The sequence below is a fragment of the Fukomys damarensis genome, unplaced genomic scaffold (assembly GCF_012274545.1).
Source record: "Fukomys damarensis isolate Sample0158 unplaced genomic scaffold, DMR_v1.0_HiC HiC_scaffold_35, whole genome shotgun sequence".
NCBI classification, from domain to species: Eukaryota; Metazoa; Chordata; class Mammalia; order Rodentia; family Bathyergidae; genus Fukomys; species Fukomys damarensis.
Window position 1 is genome coordinate 34800988 of NW_022900947.1, and position 22421 is coordinate 34823408.

General features: G+C 32.8%; 1 protein-coding gene across 4 annotated transcripts; it reads left to right on the top strand.

Moving 5' to 3' along the window:
• The first annotated feature begins 14 nt into the window (after window positions 1-14).
• On the top strand, window positions 15-20425 carry Guf1 (GUF1 homolog, GTPase). Of its 4 annotated transcripts, none has more exons than XM_010639108.2 (17): window positions 15-378; window positions 2067-2178; window positions 2311-2459; window positions 2627-2707; window positions 4157-4234; window positions 5205-5288; window positions 8472-8536; window positions 8661-8864; window positions 10123-10262; window positions 11359-11482; window positions 11837-11969; window positions 12710-12853; window positions 13710-13843; window positions 16583-16684; window positions 17791-17910; window positions 19542-19578; window positions 20286-20425. In XM_010639108.2, the coding sequence occupies exons 1-17, from the start codon at window positions 217-219 to the stop codon at window positions 20421-20423; spliced, it is 2007 nt and encodes a 668-aa protein (XP_010637410.1). In that variant the 5' UTR covers window positions 15-216; the 3' UTR covers window positions 20424-20425. The 4 variants fall into 4 exon arrangements, with proteins under 4 accessions (XP_010637410.1, XP_019065311.1, XP_019065312.1 ...); XM_019209766.2 differs by lacking the exon at window positions 15-378 and adding an exon at window positions 413-549; XM_019209767.2 differs by lacking the exon at window positions 15-378 and adding an exon at window positions 588-654.
• Window positions 20426-22421: the final 1996 nt, after the last annotated feature.

Here is a 22421-nt window from a genome sequence, read left to right on the forward strand (position 1 = left end):
GAGCGTCTGGCGACGCGTGTGCGTCAGCGAGGGTTTCCTCTTGTACGCCATCCTTCCGGGGTTAAGGGGAGAGGATTGTACGGGAACGTGATTGATTTCGCCACTGGAGCGGTCCGGAGTCTTCGTTGGGCGGCCTAGCTTAGGAACAAACGCAACCTAGAGCTATGGCTTCGTCGCCTCTCCAGACCTTCTGTTGACATTTTCGGTGCTCGGGCCATGTGGACCCTCGCGGGCCGGGGCTGCTGGCACAGACGCGTGCTCCTGCCGTGGGCCACAGCGGCCGCGCGACCCGGGCTGCCCAGGCCCCTGCCTATACCCAGCCGGACTCCTGCGGGGTCGTGGGCTAGCGACAGGCTCTGCAGCTCTGTGGGGCTCAAGGTGACCGCCTTTGAGCCTGTGATTTCGCCCCCTTCAGGACTTAGCAGCCTGCTTCAGGCACTCTTGGGACCTTTTGGGGCTTCCTGGGACTCGGTGCGGACCGGGCTTCCAGTTAATTCTAGAGTTGCTGTTTTTTTTAATCCTTGCACAACTCCCGCAGTGTGACCTCTGGCAAGTCATTTAACTTTTTAGGTTTAATTCCGCCAAAAACTTCCTTGGAAGCTCCTGGTATAACCTACGTTTTCTTGCACTGTATTAGCTATCTGACCTGGACAGGTGACTTGATCTTTCTCTGACTGCCTCTTCATTTGTTGAATGCAATACCAATGAAACATCATTCACTGGCAGTTTGGGAGGTTTCGCATAAAGCTTTTTTCAGTCCAGTGCCTAGGATGCAGGAAGCCCTAGTTATGGCTTCCATTTTTTTTTTTTTTAAACTGGTGCTGTAAAGAGACTATTGACTTCAACGCCTACGTCCCTAATTCTTTTTATCTTATTTTGAGTGTAGGTCTCGCTAGTCTCTAAATTGCCCACATTGGGCTAGAACTTATGATCTCCTGCCTCAGCCTCCCAGAATGCTGAGATTACAGGTGTACCTCAGCCAGAAAAAAAAAATCTGTATAATAGTTATACTCATAATTTGAGGATTTGGGATTTGCAACTCGAGAAACTGATAACTGTGAAGAGATACATTTTAGGCACAAAAAGCGAAGTGACTGAAATCAAGTTGATTTAATGGAAAAAACAGGCTTTATAAAATTAATCATTTTAGCCTTTTCAAAGATACCTAAGGTTTTAAAATTATTCGTATACATTTGTCAGTTCAGAGTAGTTAAAGGAGTTCTACGAACCTTTGACTTGAATGGACCCCCCCCAAAAAAGTTACGTCAAAGATAATGAAAGTTTTATTTTTTGCAGTTAAGGTATAATTTTGTGTTCATCGGCCCTGGAGCAGTTATAAAAAGAAAAGGCGAATTTTATACAAATCATAATTTCACGTTGTTTACAGAGTAGGATACAATGATTAAAATGAAAAAAAAATACAATTTTTAGAGTTTAAAAGACCAGTATATTTTAGGTAAATATATTTGTGATGTGTCTTTTATATTATGTGTGTCCTGAAAACCAGGAACTTTTTTTTAAAATATTTAATTTTAAGTAATCCCCTTTTTTGATGTTAATCTTTTTTCTTTCTCTCAGGAGGGCCACAAGATTGTGTATAAATGTAACTTTGAAGGCAGTAATTCAGAACTCAGATTTTTAAATAGACCTGATTGGTGATTAAGTGTGTGATGGGAGCGGAGAATTTTCTTTCATTTTTTTCAGCTTTTCTGTAGCTCCTGTACCTTAAGAGCATGTGCAGGATAAGGCATTCTTAGATGTTCAGGAGTTCTAGGTGGTTTTGTGTTCTATGAAAATAAATTCAATTGCTGATTGGCCTTGTAAGTGGTGATGTATTAAAGACATTTTATTTAGCCCTGTAGTTATCTCTGACTATGGAACTGATGTATTTGATGAGTGCTCTTGTAAAGTGTTCTTTGTAATAGAAGTTTAGGCATTCTCTCAAAGGTCAGAAAAATATAAAATAACTATCAATTAAAAAATGAACAGAATATTCTTTGAATTAGTGTATTTGTTTTATACTATGTAAAATTTATACACTTCAATGTGGTATTTTCTCTTTCTAGGAAAAACCAGACATGTCTAGATTTGCTGTTGAAGATATTAGGAATTTTAGTATCATTGCACATGTGGATCATGGCAAAAGTACTTTAGCTGACAGGCTGTTAGAACTAACAGGTATTTTCATTTTATATATTTGACTGCTGTGAGTAATTGGAAGTTTACCATACTCTCGAGTTTTGTTTTTAATTTTACATGGAATGTTTCCTTTTGTGAAGCCTAGAAAAATATCAGTGTTTCTATTTATAGGAACAATTGATAAGACAAAGAATAATAAGCAAGTTCTTGATAAATTGCAAGTGGAACGAGAAAGAGGAATCACTGTTAAAGCACAGACAGCATCTCTTTTTTACAATTTTGAAGGAAAGGAATACCTTTTAAATCTTATTGATACACCAGTAAGTTATATATTCCTTTGTTTTTTGTTTTCTGATTGCTGTGATGTTAGTGTAACGTGCTACAAAGTAGTATTAAAAAGTCTATGGTTAACTTTTTAAAGTTTGACATAATGCCTCTCGCTAAAAATTTACTAACATTTAAATGTGCCAATGTTTTTGTTTCTTAGGGCCATGTTGATTTTAGTTATGAAGTATCCAGGTCACTTTCTGCTTGCCAAGGTGTTTTACTAGTGGTTGACGCAAATGAGGTAGGAATTTTCAGCTTATATAATGTGATGTTTCTTTTTGGTTATTTCCAGAGGTATTCATTAAGATGTTTTGTTTTGGAAATAAATCTTTGTTTTTAAATAAAAACATTATTAAAACTTGAATTGTAATTACACTAAAGTATCCTATAGGTTGATGAGTTCATCTTTTAAATTTTTCAACGTGACCAGAAGAATTGTTGTTCTATTTTTTTTTGTAAAAGTGTCATGCTCTATTATCAGTACATGCTAAACCAAAACCTTCCCTACCACTTTTAGCTGTTCTTAATCCGAATTCATATCAGTTTGTAGCAGAGCTTAAATATTTTGTGTTTCCAGGTCATGTTCTGTTTTATTGTAAGGCAATAATTTAGAAAGTACTGTCTGATTAAAAAACATCAGTACTACTACCAAGTTCTTTTGTGGTGTAGGTGTAAATACATAAAAACATTCAGCAGATAGCTATAAAGAGCTATGTTTCACAGTATGAAAATATGCTTTTGATATATTTGTTTTTCACAACTTCTTCATTCAAGACTTTGGATTTTTTTCTGTTATTTCATTGAGCATTTCATGAACCCGCCAAGCAGTCATTCAGCACCTGCATACATAGTAGCAGGCTTTACAGACTTCACCATGTGAGTGTGTCTTGTGGTGGACTTTGATGCCCTTGAGGCTCCATGTTTCATCTTTGTAGTTCTGATGCCTGACAGTTCCTGACACAAGAGCAACTTCCTATAATGTTTCTGAACTGAAAGGAATGATCACAGAAAATGATTCAGTCCATGGAATGAATGTGATGTTCTGTAGTTCGTGTTTTATTTCTGGGTGAAGCTCCCTGTGGCAAGCCTAGTAAAAATGTCCATTGCCTCACCCTGCTTGGTTTGTCTATTGCTTTACCATCTGCGATCTTTATTTTGACCCCCCCCCACAAGACAAAACTACAGACAAAAGCAGGAAGGCTAGTGTTAATCAGCTTTTAATCATTCTAATGAAATCCTTGAGATAATTATGAAGATAAAAAGTTTATTTGGCCTCTCTTTGAAGGTTCTAGTCCGTGGCTGATTAGCCCTGTTGCTTTGCACCTAGGGTGAGGCAGCTCATCATAACAGGCCTGTGTTAATGGGGCGAAACCACATCAACTGGAAAGCAAAATAGAGGAAGATAAAAGGGCCAGGACTGCACCATTGCCTTGAAAGAGACAGCCTTGATGACCTAAGGACCTCCCTGAGGTCTTACTTTCTAGTAATAGGAGCCTGGGGACTAAGCTTAACATAATGGGCTTTAGGAGGACATTCAAAATCCAAATCACAGCAGGCAGATACATACCATTTGGTGTAATTTTGTTACTAGAGTGATGTAAAACTTTAATTTTGATGAAGGTGTATGGAATGCTCTTTGTGATAGGTGGTAAAATGATCATCTCAATCTTTTATGCCTTCATATTTTCAGGGTATTCAAGCCCAAACTGTAGCAAACTTCTTTCTTGCTTTTGAAGCACAGCTATCAGTAATTCCAGTTATAAACAAGGTAATTATAATACAACAATGCTACTTCAATTTCTAAAATTATACTTAGTGTTTAAGTATCAGGTGCACTATGTTTTTATATGAGGAAACTCCAGCTATTTATTCAGTGTACTGGTGGGATTTGTGTCTGTGAGCTGCATGTAACAGAGGTGCAGGTTTGACTCCTATGTCTTTGTACATAGTCAAGAAGATAGTACCTGTCAAACAAATGTCATAAGGGAAGGGAAGGCCATTATTGTAGGAAAGAGGTGAAGATAGACAAAAGATGTCTGTCATACCAAATATACATAGAAAAAGAAAAGGGGCTTACCTAAGAGAAAACTCATAAAGCCCACACAAAAAACATTTCAGTGTTAACCTGAGCTATGTTTATAAATATTTTATCAAAATTAAGACTCTTCATTTAAAATCATTACATTAGATTCTATTTCTTAATATTGGGGTTAGTTTTTAGAGAAGCAAGACAATGTGAAATAGGAAGAAAAGGGATTAAAGGTGTAGGGGAAGTAGGAAGGGTAGGGGAAAGGATATAAGGGAAAAGAAAGATTATGAGAAAATGAAAAAATGGAAATAAAGTTTTTGTGAATAGGGATGGGAGGAGGGGGCAAATGGAGGTCAGGGGTAAGGGGAAAAAAATGAGAACCAGGACCTGTCATGTAAAGATAAAAGATCCTAATGATGAACATAACTGTACTGTATACCTAAAGTATACCAATAAACTCAGTGAGGAAGAAAAAAAGAGAAGCAAGACTGCCCATAGATTGCTATCAGATTTCCTGTTATGTTTAACTTTTTAAATCAGGCCATATGATACTAATTGATAAGCTTTAAAAAAAATATTGTTTATATATAATTTTAACTACTTTGAAAAAAATAGTTTAAAGCAGATAAACTTTTAACTATCTCTAATGACTGTTGAAACATAATACCATAATACATTTTATTAACACAATGGATTTCTTTTTTTTAAGATTGATCTGAAGAATGCAGATCCTGAAAGGGTTGAAAAACAAATTGAAAAAGTATTTGATATTCCAAGTGATGACTGTATTAAGGTAAAAAAAAATATCTTTCTTTTGAAAAATATTGATTGTACTACAGAAATTCTCAGATAATTGGCCTGAGTTATATTGGATCACCTGGCTTTGTATAATGTTTTTGTAGTTTTATAACATTCTTTCATTATTACTTCATTTGATTCTTACCAAAACCCCATTTTCTGTTACTATGACATAAAGAAATTTTTGCTGTATTAGATTTAAATGAACTAAACCTCATAGATTTTATCACTTTTCTAAGATCACAGGTGTAGTGACTGTGCCAGAACTAAAACATGAGACTTCTGAAATTCACTGTAGTAATACACACATTCCTCATTTAACAACCAAGTTCCTGAACTACAACAAGGTTGTTAAATGATTGCTCACTAAATAAGTACTTATGTATAGTTCATACATTACAATATTTGTAACAAAGTAGTCAAAGGAAAATCCAACCTTATGACTTTGCTTTTATTTGCATGACTCTTACATGCAATATTGTAATGCATAACAACAAAACTACCGTACTGTACAGCATAATCAGCAAAAATTACATTACTATATAAGCAAGTACACTACATAAAAAGACATTGTATAAACAAGATGTACAGAACTATACAAAAAAAAAGACAGGTCTTAAGTTTAAGCGAGTGGTGGGTCATAAGTCTGGATAGTCATTAAACAGGTAGTTAGTTGATTAAAGAAAGATTATCTGTATTTCTTAAATGCCATCATACCCCCTGAAAAGCAAGTTCAGACAATTTCAAAGCATTTTTGTTGTTCATGGAATTGACAAAAAGCTAATTCATAAAAGCTTTTTCATAAAGCTAGCTTTAGTTACAGTTTTCAGTGTGCATGTTGTATTTAAAGCTAGGAAATGGAGAAATAGATGTGATTTTTTTTATGGTACTATTAAGAAACAATCAATTTATTTATATCAAAATTGATGCCACTATTAATTTGAATTTTCATTTACCTTTAAAGTGATGGTTTGCTTATTAAATAGCCAGAAGGAAACTACTATCCTATATGATAATCTAGTATGTCATTGAAGCAATCTACCATTTTCCTCTCAATATTGATTTGGTTTCTGAAAGAACAAATGTCAGGTGACAAAATGGGTTTTTTTAATCCTGAACATAATAGATTATATACAACCTGGTAATTAAAATAGGACAAGTTGTGGTATTTTGAAGAAAAAGAAGCTAGACAGGTTGGGTAAGATAGCTTTATAGGTGTATGCAGGATTCAAATCATGCTGGGACTTATAATGTGCTAAAGAGTTTGAGAATTATTCTAGAATAATGAAAGAAGTTTAAAGCAACATAGAGAAACTGATCTTCAGGTTGCCAGACAGAGAATTGGTTAGGCATAAAAAGAGCAGGAAAACCAATTAGCAGTAGTAGCCCAAGTGGAAAATTTTCCTAGGTAAGTATGTGCTAGAGCCAGACATAAATAGGATCCTTATTTTTTGATACAGTAAGATTGGATGATGGCTTACATGTAAAGAAGTGAAAGGGAATAATCAATGAGGCTTTGTATTTGAGCAACTGTTTAAATATTGGTATTTATCAATATGTATATAAATAGAGGAGAAAAGATCTAGAGAGAAAATAAAGACATTTGGACATATTCGGACATAATGAGTTTGAAATGATTTTTAGATATCCATGTAGAGATTTTGTATAAATACACAGTTCTGACTTCCATGCAAAGTACTGGTCAGGGTGGATACATAGTAGTTATATCTGCTTAGAGTTTTTTAAAGGCATAGCCATGAATGTGATTTCCTAGGGAGAAAAGTGTACTTAGAGAAGATGTACTAGAGGTCAGATGATACATTGTCAAATTGGGGCATTATGAGTAAGAGCTTGTCCTTTAGAAAGGACAGCATGGAAAGGATCAGATTTTCAGAGAAGCATAATTCTCATATTGTAAAAAGATAAGGCAGAAAACTTGTAGGTATAGTGCAGATAGGTTTGAATGTATGTGTGAGGGAGTTTTTGATGTTTTCTGTTTCCTTTATTAGATAAATATTATAGTCTTCCATGAAAGTGAATTGACCAAGGTAAAAAAAAATGTGTGGCTTGAAAAGGTGGTGTGAAATAGTGTCCTAGTAATGGCAGTTCACTAAAAGACATACCCTGGGACAATCAGGAGGTGTTGATTATACACTGAAATCTGCAATCATGAATTCAAAGAAATGAACCAGACCAGTTATTTGATTTTTCTTTACTAATGTTAAACTGCTCCATGAGTGGAGAAGGCACAATATTGGATGCATTCAAATTTGAGGCTTTAGAGGGTGCTTGTGTTAGGAGATAATAAAAACTGGTTGTAAGCAGTGATTGTAGGTGGTAGACCTTGGAGCCCCACCTTAGGAAGGGAGTGGGAGGTAATGGATAAGAGTAATACATTTAGCAATAAGTAGTTAAGGCTTGTTGCAAAGAAGATACTAATGTACTGGTTCTCGGTGGGTTGTGATTCTACCTTCCAAACATTTTAGGTTAAAATTTAGGAGAAGGTATTTGCATCTTGTGAGTAGATGAAATGCACTAGTTGCTGCTAAATCTTATACAGTACATAGGGCATCCTCTCCAAACAAAAAATTTTCTGACCTAAAATGTCTTTAGTAGTGATGCTGAAAAATCTTGCTATAGAGTAAGTGGTAGCTTTCAGGGAGTGGGTTTGAAATTGAGATTTCAGAGATAGTCCATTTAGTAATGATGACAAAGTTCAGTCACAGGCATGTGGCTAAGTCATGGCATGCTTCTGAAGAACAACAAAATAGCAATATACTTTATTGTTGCACACCAGCTACATATTTTGTTGACCAACTATGAATAACTTGAATAATCATATATGCATAATCATTTCATTTTTCAGGTGAGGAAGTGGAAGATCAAAAAATAAGTATGGTTAAAGTCATACGTTCCATGGAGAAACATGATTGACTGAATTTTGAACTCTTTATTCCCTCAACACCATAAGGCGAATATTTTTGTAATCAATCCTAGAGCCATAGAACCATTTAAGTGTAGTACAAAGAGGTATTTGAGTTAGGATTTTTTTAGTTTGTACTTTTTCTTTTGCTCCATTTAAATTGATTAGAATTCTTTCTTCCTTCTGATCTTAAGTCATCAGTATAGAGAAGTGTTGTTTTTAAATGCTTTTATTTTTTGATCTGTATGTCTTTAGATTTCTGCTAAACTTGGAACAAATGTTGAATATGTTCTTCAGGCAGTTATTGAAAGAATACCCCCGTAAGTATTTTGCTATTTTTATACTATTCATTTATACTATTATTAATTTAGTATACACACACACACACACACACACACACACACACACACACATATATGTATTTTTTAAACTTATATTTAATAGTCCTAAGGTGCATCGCAGAAATCCCCTGAGAGCTTTGGTGTTTGATTCCACCTTTGACCAATATAGAGGTGTGATAGCCAATGTAGCATTGTTTGATGGAATGGTTTCCAGAGGAGATAAAATTGTATCGGCACATACTCAAAAGACATATGAAGTTAATGAAGTGGGAGTTCTGAATCCTAGTGAGCAGCCAACTCTTAAATTGTAAGTAATCTGTAATAGTAACTAAAATACTTGTATTTATTTTTCTTCCTCTTTCAACTTTGTGTGCTTAGAATGATTCCAGTTGGCTAACTTGAAAAACTGATTTAATGCAGCTATAAAACACAAGCCTTTTACAAGGATCTCAAGTGTGACAAATGGTAGAAACTTTAATAGAAAGAAAATATAGTGTTTTTTTTTTTTTTTCTTCATAACTAGTTTTAACTAATAATAATCCATAGAAACTTTAATAGAAAGAAAATATAGTGTTTTTTTTTTTATTCTTCATGACTAGTTATAACTAATTTAATGATCCACTACAAATTGGATCCTATATCGATGTATTTGATGGGACAAGGAAAGTGTTTATAGCCATATCCATGTTGAGTTTTTTTTCCTTAATTTCATTGCAGCTAGGCTTTCCAACATAAAGGTAGTACAGAAATTTTCATTTTTATGTAGAATTAATGGTAAAACTTTGATTAAAATCAAGGGAAGGAGATTAGCAAGGTAGTGTACATTAGAAAAATAGATAAACAGCTATTCTATTGCATGCCTACTCTGTGTTAGATACCAGTGAGCTATATAGCCTTGGACACATAGTGTGCGGTTTCTTAGGTCCTGTTGCCTCCTGTGTAAAAATTAAAGAATTGAACCAGATGACCTCATAGATCACATTCGAGGGATTAATGTTGTATGTCTAAAAAAACATTATGGTGCTCACTCATATTTTTTGTCAGAAAATTTATTTTCATTTTAGGGAGATATTTCTAAAGTCTGTTTATATTCTGCCAGTATTTAACATTATTGTACCTTCATTTAAGGTTCTCATAGCTTATCCTTTATGTGTTTGTTATTGTGTAGGTAATATTTTTTAAACAAAGCTAAATCTAAAGTTTTAGAATTTGTTTTTTCCTGTAAGACAAAAACTAGATACATGTCAGTTTTGTTGAGAGTTGACATTTTTCTACTTGACTTAAAATCATATTTTAGAAGTTTTGTAATTTGCAAAATATGAGCAGTCACGAGGAAGGCTTAGACTTGTGCAGAGATTTTTAGGTAACATGTAAGACATGGTGTATTCTTTTGCTGAAAAGAGTTTATCAAGTTTATTAAGTTGAGAATTGATATGTCTACTTTTTTGTACTTTGGTGAAGTTTTGTTTGGAAATTATGTGCTAGTTTCCTGTGAAGGCAGAACTAATTTAACTATACCTGAAACACTAAAACAGTAAATATATGCATATAATAATTTTATTTAGATATGCAGGACAGGTGGGCTATTTGATTGCTGGGATGAAAGATGTCACTGAAGCCCAAATAGGAGATACGTTGTATTCACATAAACATCCAGTGGAGCCCTTACCTGGGTTTAAATCAGCGAAACCAATGGTATTTGCAGGTGAGGAGCTCACAAATTTAAAGATTGAGGTCCAAGGTATTTTTAAACTAAAAGTCTGTGTCTGCAGTGAAAGAAAAATTATTAGCAGATAAGTACACATTCTAATTATTTAACTAACAGCTAGTGCCAGGATACTGTTGTTTTGTGTATGTGTTATATTCCTGTATCAATTTATAAATTTATATATATGATTAAATTTTATATGGGAGATCATCTAGGACTCCTTATGAGCTGACATATAGGAGAGCATAGTTAATACGAATTATCTTGTTTCTCTAAAGTTAGTTCCTTATATTTGAAATATTTTTCTAATTAGGATGTTTTTATTATAAATTATTGGTAGACATTTACTGAATGGCTTCCTCTTAGCTGGGCTTTATAATATACTAGTGCAGACATGATAGAGAATAGTGTACCCTTGAGTATATCACCCTTGGAACTTTTTACTACTGTGTGATGCCAGAGACATTTGGAATAGGTCATGATGTTACTGTATACTAGGTGTCTTGCCCTTGGTTTTCTTCTAATGATTTCTGTCACTGGGAATTATGCATTATAACTCAGTCATAAGAATTTTGGATGACTTAAGATGTGGATTTTTTGCATGTGTGAAGAAAAAATGCTATGATTCAGTACCTTCCATAGTTTTTGTTAGTAAATTGTGAAAAGCAAATTTTATCTTTGGTTTAAATAAATAATATAGAGAATGAAGAATTAGAGAGTAAGAGTTAAGTGAAGTTATTAACAGTTTTATTTATAGTTATGGAATATCTTATGCTTTTGCTTTTTGAAGCAGTTTGTTTCCCAATTAGGCCTAACCCCACAATTCATTCTTGTTTTTTCCATCTGAATTTTCTACAAAAGCATAAAAACAGTTGTCTGAATCCAGTTATATATTGATTAAAGCTACTGACTTGGAAGAGACTTTGCAGTCAATTTAATATTCATAGATTTTTAACAAGCCACTATTTTGTTCAATCCAGTGTAGAAAAGGAATGTAAAAGCTAAATGTTCAATATTACACTTGGTAACACACTATATTGTTTGTTCTGTAGATGGCTTATCACGTGATAACGAGAAATCCTTGTGTTCCCAGGAATGTACCCTATAGATCAGTCTGAATATAATAACCTGAAGAGTGCCATAGAAAAACTGACTTTAAATGACTCCAGCGTGTCAGTACATCGGGATAGTAGTCTTGCCCTGGGTGCTGGCTGGAGGTAAGTTCATATTGTAGACTTGCCTTCTTACAGGAGAGTAAAGTAGTACATTGCTCATGAACATTTCTGAAGATAAATTCATTTTAGTAAAATGAACTAAAACATTCTATGTATGCCTTTTCCACATCATGGCTTCACATTTTATGGATTAAATTTTCTAGTGGTTTATAATAGAAACCAATGGAAGATTTGAATTTTATTTTATAAAATGGTAGTAGCATTGAATTGTGATGTGAATTGCCTAAATGATTTTTTTGATTCCATTCCTCTCCTGTGACATAAGTTCAGCAAAGAAGACAAAAAAATAGAGCTCATGGAACACAAACATTTTGAAATTTGACTTTTTTCTACCAGGTTGGGATTTCTTGGACTTCTGCATATGGAAGTTTTCAACCAGCGACTAGAGCAAGAATATAATACTTCTGTTATTTTGACAACACCTACTGTTCCATATAAAGCTGTTCTTTCATCAGCAAAATTGATAAAGGTACTATAATTTTTGGACCAACATAAGGAAAACTTCTTGTGTATGCAGAATGTTAAGAGAAACTTTTCAGTATACTAATAGGTGAATGGTCAGTAAAAATAAATATTTATTGATTTATAATAATAAAAATTGAACTAGCTTATGTTTAAAATGAACAACCTTTTTAATGCATAAGTTTTCTTAACTCCACATTATCAAAACTAGTCTGTCACTGGCATTAAAATATAAAATTAGTAATGAAAATACTGTTCTAAATTTAGCACAAAATTGAAAAATATAATTTTGGTCATAATTTCTTACGAAAAGTGAAGCACTCATTTCTGTAGCTGTGGGATTAGATTTTAAGTTAATGATAGAAACTATTATTTTCCTTTTAAGAAGCAATTAATTTTAAACAGATACTGACTTTGACATCTATTAGTATTTTGCAAAAAATGTACTGTAGTATTATCTTGTAAGACTGTAGGTAAAATCTAAGTGTATTGCTGCCATACATTTTCTGAATGATATAGGAAATGTGTTTAGTAAATGTCAATAACCAAAATATATTATTTATTAAAAATTATTGTTAATGTTAAAGGATTACAATTTGAAGGTTGTTAAAAAAGAAAAAGATGTAGCATTCAGGAATTCTTTTGTTTTTATTAGTTGCAACAGAAGTTCTCTACTATATTAAACAATGAACATAATTTTTATATTAATATTTCTTTTTGACAATCATTTATATTTCTAATTTTTAGGAATACAGAGAAAAAGAAATCACAATAATCAACCCTGCACAATTCCCTGACAAGTCAAAAGTAGCAGAATACCTGGAGCCAGTTGTTCTGGGCACTATTATCACACCAGATGAATATACTGGAAAAATAATGGCTCTTTGCCAGGTAGAAATGCATACAATTTATTACAAAAGTAACCTATTCCTAGCTCAGGTTTTGAAAAATTTCCACCTCGTATGCAAACTGAATTTAATAAGAGATTTTTATATGTATCTGTCTGCATCTATACATGTAAAGATACATATACTTTTAAAACTGTTTTGATAAATAACAAAAATTAATAATTTTTACCATGCGTGTTAATCCACTAAGTTGACATGTTAGCCTAAAAGAAAGAAATTTAATACTTACTTATCCTGTAGTGGTCAAAAGTATCATTTCTTATAGTTTCTGAGTACTTCAAAATGAATATTGTTTGAAAGATAATTATAAAACTTTAGGACTCTACATTGGAAGGTATCCCTCTTTTGGCATAATAGTTTTTGCCATATTATAATAATTCACAAATGGAATGTAATCATGTTCCCCAAAAATTCCTATTTGAAATATTGTAGCACATATTGCAAAGTTTATCAAATAGTGACTGGAAGGCCTGAGTTTTAATTCATCACAAATTGTACTGTAGTTTTGGTTAGTCATTTAATTTCTATGACTTTATCTACTTATTAAAAATTTGGACTTGTTGCAATTAATTTGATTGAACCACTGAATGAAGTAATTATAATTTAAAAAAAACCTTAAAAACAATGGATTAAAAGCTTTGGTCCCAGCATAATATAACTGAAATAAAAAAATGGTTCTGCCTGTATTAAAAAATATTGCTTGAGACAGTGACGAACTATTTCTTCATTTTGTCTGCTCTTTATTATTAGGATTTGTACCTTGGTAATTGACATCATCTCTGTTTAGATTAACATTTGAATAAGTTATCATTAAATTCATTTATTTCTTTCTGTTTTAGACCCGAAGAGCAGTTCAGAAACATTTGATGTTTATTGATCAAAATAGAGTTATGCTTAAATATCTCTTCCCTTTGAATGAAATTGTGGTAGATTTTTATGACTCTTTGAAATCTCTGTCTTCTGGATATGCGAGGTAAAAAATTAATGGAAATATCAAGTGGGTAGATAACTTTTTTGAAATACTAACAAGTATGCTAATATTTCACCTATTTAGTAATCTTGGATCTCTTAAGCAAGTTAGGAATCATATCTGAAGTTAGAAAGGTTAGAAAAAACTTTCAAGTGTTAGAGGATGTTTGTAATTTGCTTATAGGAGAAAAAGTTCTTTTGATTTATCATCAGTCTATTGCTCTTAATGAAAAAAAGTAACACTCTATGAAGAGTGTATTCCTTCTTTTTGGTTAAGAACTGTACATACTTTCAAGATGCTATTATTACCTCACTGGTATTTTCAAAATGTAATTGTGTGGTACATGATGATCCCAGAAGCATCTATTTAAATTTGAAAAACAGACATACATCTTACAGTCTATTAAATATGTCTATTAAATGTGCACTTACACTTATGTTTACTTTAACAAATTGGTCTTCCCAGGATTAAATGGTCCATGTCATAAAAACCACTGTTTCCCATAGAAGTATATAGAACACAGTCAGATAAAAATGAAAGGAAAATCAGCATATTGAGGCCATACTCTTAAGTGAAATAAATTAGTCACCCATGTGTAAATATCGAATAGTTTCTCGGGTATGAAAAACTAAAAATGTAAATAAGATCCAAATGGTATAACTGACAAGGTGAAATAGGAAGAAAAGGACTAAAGGTGTAGGAAAAGTGGAAAGGGTAGGGGAAAGGAAATAAGGGAAAAGAAAAAATATGAGAAAACAAAAAAATGGAAATAAAGTATTTGTAAATAGGGAAGGGAGGAGGGGGTGAAGGGAGGGCAGGGGTAAGGGGAATGAGAAACAAGACCTGTCATGTAAAGGTACAAGATCCCAATGATGAATGCAACTGTACTGTATCCCTAATATATACCAATAAATTCAATGAGGAAACAAAAAAAAAGGAAAATCAATATTAGCATATAAGGAACTAAGGGTATAGCATTCTAGCAGTCTTTTGTCTTGTGGCACACAACTTAGGATGTCCTCACTATCCTAAAGTGTTTACAGACTAGAATAGTATACAGTAGATCATGAAGAATATATGAAACATACTGGGAGAGTAGAAGGGAAAAACTGATGCGTACACAATGCTCGTATAAAAGAAAACTTCGAGTTCAACATGCCACACTCAGCCGAATGTTTAACTTTATGAAATGAGCTTTTCAGTGAACAGGTAGTATACATAGGAATTCTTTTTATGAAGGAAATCTTTTGTGTTTTGTTTATATTGAAAATGTACTTTTCTATATTGTCACCCAGGTTTTTCTATAAATCTTTTTAAAAAGATTTTGACTAAGTGACAAGTTTAAAATGAAATGAGGTGGCATTATAAACAATTACTATAATTAAAAATAGTAGGCTTAATGTTTGTATAAACACTTCTGGCAAAAGTGCATGAATTATGTTATCTGTGGGTACTACTTTGAATTAAGTTGTCTTAAAATCTTTAGCTTGGCAACTTAAACACACTTCAAAAAATGGTTCATGTTGAACTATAAGAAAATATTGCAATTTCCTCAATCACATGTAATTCTTATATTCAAGATGGATGTTTATCAAATGCAGTCCGTTCCATGCTTAACAGAAATTAATCAGCTCATTGACCTCCCATAGATTGAGATCAGGAAAAATTTATTTTATACCAAACAGCAAGAATCTACTGCAGCTCCCTTACAACAAGGATGTTATGCCAAACCAAAAAGCTGTTTGCCTTCAAACCCCAAACTCAGTATCCTTTTGGAGTTTCAAATGTGTTTCCCACATTCTCAGTTGACACTAGAATATGTGTTTTAGTTAGAGGTTATGTTTCCATTATTTGTATAATGGTTTCTTTTGAAAACATAAGGTATTTTAGAGCTGTAAACATCAGTCAGAGGATACATTTAGATTTTATTGTCTCTTTGTATTCTCCATATTCCTTAACAAGGAGCCTTTAGTATAGTCAAGTTGTAATGAAGAAGGCTTTAGCAACATTAGAGGAAATAATTTGATATGAGAGTGAAAATTATAAAAACCAAACATTTTCGCAGTTGTTTGACACTAGTAAAAATTATAAGGCCGCAGGAAAATACATGTCCAGGATAGGAAGACTTGGAAGGACAACGGCAATTTTCTTTCTTATGTATTGTTTTGTACATTAAGTTTTGGCCTTATTGTTAATAGTGGTAGGTAAACCTAAGTGCTGATATGTGCTCTGTTTTAATTACTTAATGTGCACTAGGCAGTACTCCAAGTGCTTTACACATATTAACTCATTTAATTGTCACAGAAGCTCTGTGAAGGTATAAACTAGAGTTCATTTATGAATAGCTAGCTGTCTGTCAGTACCATCCTATTTAAACATAGGGTTGTCATTAATAGAACACTAAACTGAAACCAAATTTATAAATCCTAAGAAAGACCCATTAAGAGTATTGGCCAGAAGCCAACATTGGGAAGGAGGTGACACTGACTTCATTAATCTATTAAACCTAGTCTAACTTAGCCATTTTCCTCTTACTCCCTCTGGACATTGTAAACAAAAAGCACAAGGTGTTCCTTTCCATGGACATTTAGAGTCATTTATATAAAAGTGAGTATACAATATTTTGATGAAGTTAGATTTCGGAGGGTAATAAAAGGGATAGGAAAAAAGACAATTTTATAAAGAAAGAAAAATATAATTGGCTGGTAAGTATGTTCATAACTTAAGTTTTTTCCTTGTTAGCTTTGATTATGAAGATGCAGGCTACCAGACTGCAGAACTTATAAAAATGGACATTCTCCTGAATGGAAATATTGTAGAGGAACTAGTAACTGTCGTACACAAGTAAGTTAAATTGAAACTTATTGAGAAAGGTGAAAGTAATAGCTTTTGAATGTTTTCTTATTGGACATTCATTTTTATTTGACCAGCTACATTTTCAAAACATTTAAAGGTAAAATAGATTTCTCTGTAATGGTTCTATTGTTCTTCCACACTTTTTTTCAAGTGTATTAAATATATAGAGTAGAGAATTATAATAGCTAGAAAGAATAGTGTCATAGAAAGAAATGTTTCAATTACATACCTTGTGAAATTTTTTTAAAACTTTTTTTAAACTTTATAATGATGGCTTTTGGTTCCAGAACAAAAAAGGTTTTATGTTCATAAAAATAATGCTGAAAAATCGATGTTCAAGAACTGACAAAAAAAAAAACAAAAAACTGGCTGATTGGTTAAAATAGATTATTGAAATTTGTGAAAATTAAATGACAAAAATATTTATTAAGAAAACAGGATGTATATATGCTGGTCCATAAAAAATGAATTTGCAAAAAAAGGACAAAGGATGTTTGTTTAAAGCAAACATAAAAGTGTTAGGATATCAAGAATTGTTTTTACTCTGTAATATATGTGTTCCTAGATTTTGTAGACTTTCTTTCTGTACTGGTAATTGAACCCAGGGCCTTTTCACTGAGCTACATTTCAGCCTTTTATAGTTTTTAAAATTTGGGATAGAAGCTGGGCGTGGTGGTACACACCTGTAATCCCATATTCAGAAGGCTGAGATAAGAGAATTGCCACAAGTTTGAGGCCATCCTGGACTAGAGAATGAGACCCTGTCTCAAAAGACGAAAAACACAAACAAATTTGGGATAGGGTCTCACTAAATCGCTAAGTTGCGCAGGCTTGGCTTGAATTTGTGATCCTTCTGCTTTAGTCTCCCAGAGTACTGGGATTATAGATGTGCACTACTATGCCTGGCTCAATAGTTTTTAAAGCAGAAAAGTTATTCATGGTTCAGATACTAGAATTTTTTTGATAATAAATGAATTCTGTTTGAATCTCCATGAAAAAAATCACCTTTATATTGTTCATACATAGGAATTTCAAAGATACTGTAATTAATATTTAGGATATTTAAATAATTATATTTCTTTTTTCTGTCTCAGAGACAAAGCATACGCTGTTGGGAAAACCATATGTGAACGTCTAAAGGATTCTCTTCCTAGGCAGCTGTTTGAGATAGCAATTCAAGCTGCTATTGGAAGTAAAATCATTGCAAGAGAAACGTGAGTTGAAATTGATTTTTATTTCCAGGCTATTTTTAGAAGTGAAACAACTAGAACACCAAAAATTATTGAAACTTTTAATATTGGTTCAAATTGTATTCTTACTTGAAGAAACAGTAGAGCTGTCTGACTCTCAGTTCCACTGGTTTAAGTGATGACTGCTACTTTCAATTATATAACACCATTGGGAGATGTTAATATAAGCTATATTTCCACTTACACTGAATGACTTGATTTTCGTGGATAAGGAAATCTCTTTAAGGTTTTATCCAGGTAGATTGTAATCTATTCAGGTAGATTTTAAGAGAACCTAAATCAAAAAACAAAAATTAAAGTTTTTCTACCTGAAGTATCTAGTGTCACTTCTCTCAAGCTAGGGACTTGTAAATCAAAAAGAAATATTAATTTCTCCTTAGGGTTTACATTCACAACTTAGGGACCAAGCATGTATTATAGTAGACATGGAAGATTGGTTATTTTTTGTAGGAAAGTAGTCTTTTCCATGAAATGAAGTGTATGAATCGGAACTCTGAAAAATCTGCTTTACTTTTTTTGTACCAGGGATCAAACTCAGGACCTTACACTTTTGAGGAAGGCATAGTACCACTAAGTTATCCCCAGCCCCTGCTTTACTTTTAACAGAAAGTATAGAAGTATTTTGTGATACTTCACTTTCACTTATGATCATAAGACTTCTGGAAAATCAAAAACACCTATGAAAAGCTGGAAATTGCCATTAAATTCTAGCTTAAGTGGTTATTTTATATAGATTGAATATAAATTTTATGACCATTATTTGAAATGAATTTTATCTGCTAACACTATTTTGCTTCAGTTATAGTATTTCATAGAAATACAGAATAGTAGGCAAACTAGAGTTGGTGATAATGAGTGGAATATTCTGGAAAGTGCAATGTAAAAGTTAGTACATGGTCATCTACAAAATTATGTTGAGGTAAAGAATTCCTTAAGGAAACAAAATAATTTCTATATTCTATTGAGTACCTATATAGAGCAATTTTTTTGGCAGGGGGGTGGGGATCGAACGTGGGTCCTTGCACTTTGCAAGACAGATGCCAGAACCACTGAGCTAAATCCCTGGCCCAATAGTTATTTTTTAAAATTGAAGATATACAGAAATTTCTTGGAATATTACAGTATTATAACTGATGGGATGGGTATATTATATATATGTTATATATAAAAATGCTTTGAGATAGCTTATATAGAAGATTCAGTTTATACTTTATATTCCTAGCCATACCAGCCACATATGTTGGAGTCAGTAATCTTAATTTTATTGAAGTGGTAGCACTATTTTTAGATAAACCAGAAATAAGAGAATATAATTCTTGTGTCATGGTCACATCATACTCTTGATTTGGCCTAATCATGCCTGATACCTGTAAGCTTTGACTTTTTTTTTCCTTTAATAACGTACATAAAGGTTGGTATCATGATGAATTTATTTGGTCTACTAATTAAGTAAATGCAAGTGCATTTGAAGTAGTTTGCTTATAGCAGTTTTACATAGGTAATGACAGTAATTACAATCTTAGGAAAGGGGAAACTGTTTTTGGAAATAAAGTATAATGAAATTATATACTGAAGTAAAATTTCTTCTTTTACAGTGTGAAAGCCTATAGGAAAAATGTTTTGGCAAAATGTGTATGTATCTGGCTGCATTTACTTTATTTTGTAATGTGTCTGCTTTATGTGTTTAAAATCAAAAAGGGGGTATAAATATATTGCTTTCCATTGCTGTTTTTTATATGCCCTTTGTTTCTTTCTAAATAGTAACCAAAATTTAGTAGGTAAAGTAGTAATTCATTTGGCTACATTATTAAATGTTACCTTGTTTATAAAATTTCTTCCTAAGAAATTCTAAGGGAGCATTTTTAAAATTTACATAATCTAGGCAACATGTAAATATATAATGAAAGATTTTCAAGATAATGACTGTAATACAGTGGGAACAGTATTAGGAATTGAAATCTACCTCTCCTATAAGTGCTTTGCCAGAGTTTACTGTCTCAGTTAAATTTATTAAATCAGTTATTATTAAGAACTGAATGATTTTTTCTAATTGCTTAGCATAGCTTCTGCCACATGTATGACAATATCAGAGTTCCATATCAGACTGTGGCTATAATACAATCCCAAATTTTAAGCCAAGTTAATAGAGAAATATAAAGAAAGCCTTTATCATTCTTTGAGCAAGTAGTAAAATTAGCAAGTATATTAGAGAGGTAACTTTACAGATGTCTCTTTTATGGATACTTGGGTAAAGGTGTTAGAATTATATTGCTGTGTAATTATGCAATTATTTTCTCATGAAGTGATATGGACTTAAAATTTTTTAAAATACTTTTCAGTATGGTGGTGATATTACCCGAAAAATGAAACTTTTGAAGAGACAAACAGAAGGAAAAAAAAAGCTGAGGAAAATTGGCAACATCGAAGTCCCAAAAGATACTTTTATAAAAGTTTTAAAAACACAACCTAATAAATAATTCAGAATTTAAAACTCGTTAAAAACTTCATTGTTTTTATAATTTATCATATGTTGACAACAGTGGAAAAAAAAATTGGGTGGGGGGTACTGGGGATTGAACTCAGGACCTTGTGCCTTATGAGGCAGATGGCAGAAGCACGAAGTTAGATCCCCGGCCCTGACAACAGTGCACATTTTTAAATTTGCCTCTTACGTTCAGGGTTTTCAAGTTTAACCTACTTGCTTTTCTTTAAGAAAAGAAGTATACATGGATAAGACGTAGGAGTGAAAAGCCATATATACTTTCAGATTTCTGTTCTACTCACTACTCATCCTGGCAAGATTACTTACCCTTTGCAGAACAGTATACTCAAGACTATACTACTTTACCTCTATGTGTTGTTGGAAAAATTGATTACATATGTGATACACAGTTAAGCACAGTGGATTTTAACTTTTTTGTCTTCATCCAGGTTTAGGTCTTACATCCAGAAGGCCCTATATTGATGATTCCCTCTAGTTTAAGTGAAAAGATTTTTCAGCACCACCAAAGTGTCAGAGTAAGAACTTAGCTGGATCAATTTATCTGATATATATGAATCATTTACTAAAGTGAACTCATAGTTAGACATTTGCTCTAGCTTTTGATAAGATGTTTAGACATTGTATCATTTAACTAGATGGTTCACAGTATACCTCTAAACTAAGACTAGGACAGGTGTTGTGTTATTTCCGGCCATGACAGTACCTTTATGCAAAATGATAGGCATATGGTATTAGCAGCAGGCGCTACAGTATATTGTTTCCTAAATTTCACACATGAGATAACACAGCCAGTTAATTCAAAGCATTTAATGCCATTTTCATTCAATCAAGAAACCAGCATGCAGAATATATTACAGAAACAAGAAAATTTAGCTATTGATTTTTGTTATCTATCTTGAATGAAGAAAATATATTAGGGATAAGGCCATTCAATGATGAATTTTATACTCAGTGTGTTACACTGTGGAATAAGTTTAATTATAAATTTAGGGATTATGTGTAGAGGTGAGTTATAAATTATAAATTCAGATAGTGGTGATAAATGCTTATCTGTAGAGGTGAAGTCTAAGGCTTATCTTGTGTATAAATTAAATCGGCTCATTTATTTCTTGTCCTAAAAGAACACTGATGAAATATGAAGCTCTATGACAGGGGTACTTTCAAAAATGGCAGTATATGTGAAATTAGGAAAATAGTTTCTAAAATAAAATGTCACAAGTTGGCACCTGGCACATAATAAGCACTTGTAACATTTGTGGTTTATTTGGACAAATGTTAATTCTCCTTTAACCTGTGATTCATCAGGAAATAGTTTTACTTGTGCTAATCCTAGCATAAAAAAATACTTACACTGATTATTTTCTGTTTAATGAAAGTCAAGATTAACCCAGGGGCTATAGAGCTGCACACCTAGCCCTTTTTCTGAGACATGGTCTCGCTAAATTGCTCAGTCTGGTCTCAAACTTGAGATCCTCCTACCTCAGCCTTCTGGGTAGCCAAGATTACAGACTTGTGCTACCACTCCCAGCTCATTTTCCAGATTTTTATCATAAGCTTAAGGTTTCTCCTGTGGCCAGTTTCCCCAATCAGATGATTTTAGTGATTTGGAGCTGTGTATCTTACAAGCATACGCTTCCCAGTGACATCATTACTAAGATTTTTACAGTTATATATATGACTATAAAATAGTTTATTTGATTTGTGTCAGTTACTATGCTGGGTTCTATATGTTCTCTTTATTCAATTCGCATAACAAAAGGGGGAAAAAAGCTAGTGTTTATTTTTTTTACCAGTGGGCAGTCATTAACTTAGCTGGAATTCAAACAATGTTTTCATTCTTCAGAAGTCAATTTTACTGCTTCCTGGGAAATGACTAATAAACTTGTAAGTCTTTAACAGCAGCTAGTAGTTTGCTGAAGAGTTAAGAGCACATGGACCTAAAGTAGCCTCTTTTTTTTTTTTTTTTTTTTTT

Bases quoted from the DNA above. Each gene is read 5' to 3' on its own strand.
- Guf1 (XM_010639108.2), top strand. From the start codon at position 217: ATGTGGACCCTCGCGGGCCGGGGCTGCTGGCACAGACGCGTGCTCCTG. The intron at 8,537-8,660 runs GTAAGTATTTTG...TATATTTAATAG, and splicing joins GTTATTGAAAGAATACCCCC to TCCTAAGGTGCATCGCAGAA. The intron at 11,970-12,709 runs GTACTATAATTT...TCTAATTTTTAG, and splicing joins CATCAGCAAAATTGATAAAG to GAATACAGAGAAAAAGAAAT.